Genomic DNA, 5,138 nt, shown 5'->3' with positions numbered 1-5,138 from the left:
TTAAAACCTTACTTTCTGTTTAATTCGTTTTGCCAAACAAACACAGTGAAAACTTTAGTCTGACTAATTGTACAGAAAATAGAATTTGTAACCAGTAGCAAACATAACAGGATAAACCTAAGTCCCTGGCAAGCTGGATCTTCATCAGCAGGTCACCTAGATCCCATTGTAGGTGGCCTCCTGGGGAGGGAGGTCCTTATAGGCAGAGGCACAGATCTGCCAGTCCCCATCAGAATCACAGGCTAGACCTGGGAAGGAAAAGCACGAAAAGGAGAACTGATGTTACTTGGATCTCTTATCACTACACACAGAAGATTTCTCTCAATGCTGGCCAACCTCAAGGTGTTGTCTTCCCAAACCCATAGTCTTGGGCATCCAACCTGCATCCTGAGTGGTAATTTTCAAGTTCAGTGGTTCTGAAGCCTCTGCTTAACCAGAACCTGCAACATAAATTGGGGGTGAAGTGGGGAGTGGGGGACAAAGTCATAATTGCTGGTGTCACCTGTGCAGAGTCTGAGGTCCCAGACTTCAGGACCTTGCTTCAGGAGAAAACAAGAGAGGGTGCCAGGTCACCAGCAATAGAGTCCAGCTGCCCTAAGCTTCAGTACTGTCAACCAGTGCCCCAGGAGTATAGGGGAGTTCAACAGCAGCGGCCTAAGGTCCCTGTAGGCTGAGAGGGGTCCAGGAGTCCAGCAAGCCGAAGGGGGACCCATTCACATTCCGTGCTTCTTTCGGATGACAGCCATGGCCAGCAGCCGATCCTTCTCGCGGAGTTCTTCTCGTAGCTTGGCCTCGGTGAGACGCAGGTGGCGGATGCTCCCTTTCATCTCCTTCATCTTCACCTCCATCAGCGCCAGGATGTCCCGCTGCTCGTTAAGCTTGCGCAGGAGCTCCTCCTCCGTGGTGCCTGACGACAAGGAGTATGAGTGGTCGGAGCCAGTATCAGGGAAGCCCTCTTCCCCCACCACCACCAACTGGGGACCCATAGGGCACTCTGCGGCCTCCAGCCCTGCCGTAGCAGCCTCTAGCTCCGACGCGGCGGCCGCGGCGGCTGCGCCCTCTGCAGCAGCGAACTCCACTTGCACGGTCAGGTCGATGGGTTTCACGTCTTCGCCGGTGGGAGTGGTGGGCGTTGGGGGCACGGACCCCGGAGCCTGGCTGCTGTCTACAGCGGCCTGAAGGGTGAGAAGCACAGCAGCAGAGGCAGACACCAGGTTCGGCTGCAGCTGGGAGGCCTGGGCAGTGGAGGCTGACGGCGACGGCTGCTGCTGCTGTTGTTGAGGCGGCGGTTGCTGCTGCTGCTGCTGCTGCTGCTGTTGTTGTTGCTGCTGCTGCCTGCGGCGGGCAGCTGCAGCCCCCGCGGGTCTGCGTGCTACTTTGCGCTCGTTGACGCCGCGCAGCGGGAAGATGGTGGGGACGCGCACCGTGTAGGTCTTGCGGCCGCCCTGGAAGTGGACGCTGCAGAGACGGTGACCCGTGGTGGGCTGGAAGGTGGAGAAGCACCCACTGACGCCAGCACGGGACACGTTCTTGAGCCACAGGCGCCGCAGTTCAGCGTCCTTGGGAAACGTGTAGAAGTGCAGCGCCTTGTCCCGGTGCGAGTTGTTGTAGCAGCCCGGCACGCAGCACGTAAAGCCTGGCATGGCTGCGCCGCGCGGCCCGACTCGGCCCGGCCCACTGGCCTCCTGAGCCCTTCGACGGCCCGGTCGGTCAGCCGCCGCCCGCCCCTCGACGGGCGGCGCCGCGCGGGGCCGTAGGCGGCCTCCCACTACTGCCGCCCGGCACGGCCGGCAAAACCCGGCGTCCCGTGCCCAGAATACGCTTCCCGCCGGCCCGCGCTGCGCCGCCCGCCCGGCCGCCCGCCTGCGCTCCGGAGTCGGCCCCGGGGACGCCGCGAAGGACCGCCTGGGAAGGAGGACTACGCCCCCCACAATGCACCGCGCCAGAAGCCGCTCACTTCCGGAGCGGGGGCGGGATTATTCCGGCCGCTTTCCAGGGCACCGTGACGGCCCACGCAGAACAGATTCTTACCCCCACCCGGCTTATCCCCGGCCGACTATTGAGGCGTATTCGGTTGGAACGCTGTCGCCTGGACCGCCCTTCACAAGGACCCGGAATCCTAAGGGGGGGGGGAATCGGGCGGCGTGCGCCTCTGTAGTGCGCAAGCGCCTTGGGCGTTTGCTTATGGAAACTACGCTTCCCGCAATGCCGTGCGCTGAACTCGGCGGCTGCGGGGCTGCGGCCTGGAGCGCCACCTAAGGGAGAGGTCAGGTTCCAGGGGACTAGGATTTGGGTGAGGTGGTGTGTCGGCCGGAAGCGCTTCTCTAATCCTGGAGGCTGTGAGTCGATGGCATTCCCGTGGGGACTGGGTGGGGGACCTGCGCTTCAGTGTCCAGAAAGACCGCAGGAGCCTCTCCTCTGCGTTGAGGCCTCGCCTAATTCAGCCGCTTGAGTTGACTCATTTACTCACCTAAACACAGTTACCAGTAGGTGCCTACTGTGTGGCGGGTACAGCAGTTAGTTGGAAACCTTGCTGAAGGAGCTCGACCGACCAAGACTGACTACCTAAAGGGATGAGGTCCGACTTTTGGATAATAGATGTGAATGCACCGGAATGGATGTCTGATCACAGAAATAAGCGCTACAAACTAATGAACAGGACAGATGTCTAATCACAGACATAAGTGCTACAAGTTAATGAACAGGACAGGAGAAAATGGGAAGCAGAGGCCAATGAAGAAAAAACTGTGAAAAGCTTGAGTGAGGCGGGGAGTGGCTGGCCCTGAGGAAAGAACTAGACTAGGCCCTTAAAAAGCCTAGAAAAGGACAGGCTGGGTAGCTGAAGCACTGAAAGATACCCAACTGGGCTAAGTTAAAAGATTTGGGATTTAATTCTGCCAACGACTGGGAGCTCAAGTTGAAGAGTGTTGAACCAGAGGACGGACAGAATTTGTATTGTAACAAGACACCTCCCCAATCCCCAACTTCTATGGAGAAAATTTTGGTTCTAAAGGGCAAGAGAGGCTGTGGAAAACCAGGGGAAGGCTAGGAAGTTGTTCCCGGGATTTATCTGAAAGCTAGCCCTCCTTTTGCTGAGTTCCCCCTTTCTCCCACTTCTTGCCTTTCTTCACCCTTTCGCCAGACTCTCCCTTCTCATTTTTTCCCTCCTGATTACAGACCATGGGTATGAAATTGAAGCCTAGTATATACTATTTCTAATTATTTGACATAAAAACAAAAAAGACCTGGCAATTTAAAAGCTTGTGAAAGAAAAAATATAACACCCTAAGTTAACAGTTACTTTTTTTTAAGTGCTTTATTATAAAAGGAACCCATCTTAAAATGTTTTAGAAAATTACAGGACAATAGGAAGTGAACTATTTGTCTGGCCTCAACATCCAAACATCACCATTACATTTTCTGTTTACAATCAATGTACTCTATGATTATTGGCATGGGCTTCACAGTCCCATAACAGGGAAAAGTCCCATTCTTCCTGGCCTATGCAGCTGAGGTCCACAGCTTGAACCCCTTCAAACTCAGAAATGCAGTCCATGGTGAAAGATGTGCATTCATTTGGGTGAATATACAACAGTAAAAACATGAATATACACTTTGTTATATGATTAAATGTTTATAAAATGTGTGCAGTAGAGACAAAATTAAGCTAAAGATTATTGTTATCTGTTATTTTGTAATTCATTGTCCTACTATTACTGATAGAGTTCTGTTCCTACCTGTTTCAAAACCTACTTTACTCAAAAAATATTAATGAGAAGTCAAATTTTATCATTTCTTTATGTACAGACAGTGAAGATTATGCTCAGTGAAATTCTATCTTCCAGGGTGCCTGGCTGGCTCAATTGGTTAAGTGTCTGCCTTTGGCTCAGGTGACAATCCCGGAATCCCTGGATAGAGTCCCCCATCAGGCTCCCTGCTCAGTAAGGAGTCTGCTTCTCCCTCTGCCCTTCACCTCACTCATGCTGTCTCTCAAATAAATAAATAAAATCTTTAAAAAAATTCTACCTTCCAGTACATAATGAGTCACCTCTAATCTACACTTAATCCTTTACACTTCAAACGTATCTAGAATGCATAGCTTTCTCCCCACCCCCATGGCCCTGCCCACCCTCTATGTTGTCACCTCTGGAGAAAGGCTAGAACCTTGTCACATGCCTCCCTGCTTCCAATCTTGCCTCCTCTACAAAATCTGTTCACATGGCTATATATATATATATATATATATATATATATATATACACACACATTTATGTAATTCCTCTGCTTAAGTCCCTCCAAGGGCCTATTGCATTTAGAATAATGTCCAAACTCCTTTCCAGAGTCTGTGAGACACCATATGATATGGTCCTTGCCAGTCTCTCATTCCTCTCTCCCTCATTTCATGCACCCAGTATTTTTTTTTAACAAGTAGCAAATATAAAATTTAATCAGTTATGTAAAACACATAGGCACCTGATCTAGGAGCAAAAAGATAACTCCATGGGAGACTCAGAACTCAAGTTCTAATTAAGTTTCCATAAAAATTTAAGAAAGGTGGGGAGGCTGTCTCGGTGAAAATATGGTAATAGAGTCCCTAGCATTATCAGAACTTTTGAGAGCCAAAATTCATGTCAAAATTGCACGTTTGGAGATCATAACATTTCTGCTGGATCACAAACAGCACACTAGCCTTTGAGCCTACAAACTGGTTTCTTCTAAGGCAGAGTAATGTTCACAAGGGCAAGTCTGACCAGGTCACGTATAGAATAAAATTATTTTTTTCCTGGCCCAAGTTTCTCAACTCCAGAGGGAGATAGGAATAAGTCATTCTGATACTAACTGCTATTTATTGAAGATGGGGCTTAAAATAGGTCAGACCCTTCGTTAAATATTATCTCATTGAGGGGCGCCTGGCTGGCTCTCTGTAGTGCAGAGGACTCTCGATCTCGGGGTGGTGAGTTACAGCCCCACCTTGGGTGTAGAGATTACTTAAATAAACTTTGAAAAAAATTATCTCATTGAATCAATACAAGTCCTTTATTAGATGGGTATCATCCTCAACTTACAGATGAAGAAACCAAGTCTTCGACTGGTTGTACACATTTGCACCGGTGCACTCCCAGGTCAAAGTGCCTCCA

At 50.6% G+C, this 5,138-nt stretch overlaps 1 protein-coding gene across 1 annotated transcript; it reads right to left on the bottom strand.

Moving 5' to 3' along the window:
* On the bottom strand, positions 1-1,945 carry THAP11 (THAP domain containing 11). The gene has a single exon (XM_034638610.1). It carries the CDS (start codon positions 1,641-1,643, stop codon positions 714-716), a length of 930 nt encoding a protein of 309 aa, XP_034494501.1. The 5' UTR covers positions 1,644-1,945; the 3' UTR covers positions 1-713.
* Between the last annotated feature and the right edge of the window lie 3,193 nt (positions 1,946-5,138).

This window comes from Ailuropoda melanoleuca, chromosome 12, assembly GCF_002007445.2.
Source record: "Ailuropoda melanoleuca isolate Jingjing chromosome 12, ASM200744v2, whole genome shotgun sequence".
Classification (NCBI taxonomy): Eukaryota; Metazoa; Chordata; class Mammalia; order Carnivora; family Ursidae; genus Ailuropoda; species Ailuropoda melanoleuca.
The sequence above is the reverse complement of the archived record's forward strand: the minus strand, read 5'-3'. Positions and strand labels throughout refer to the sequence as shown.

What these genes read in the sequence shown, in the direction of transcription:
- THAP11 (XM_034638610.1), bottom strand. Translation starts at nt 1,643, where the DNA reads ATGCCAGGCTTTACGTGCTGCGTGCCGGGCTGCTACAACAACTCGCAC.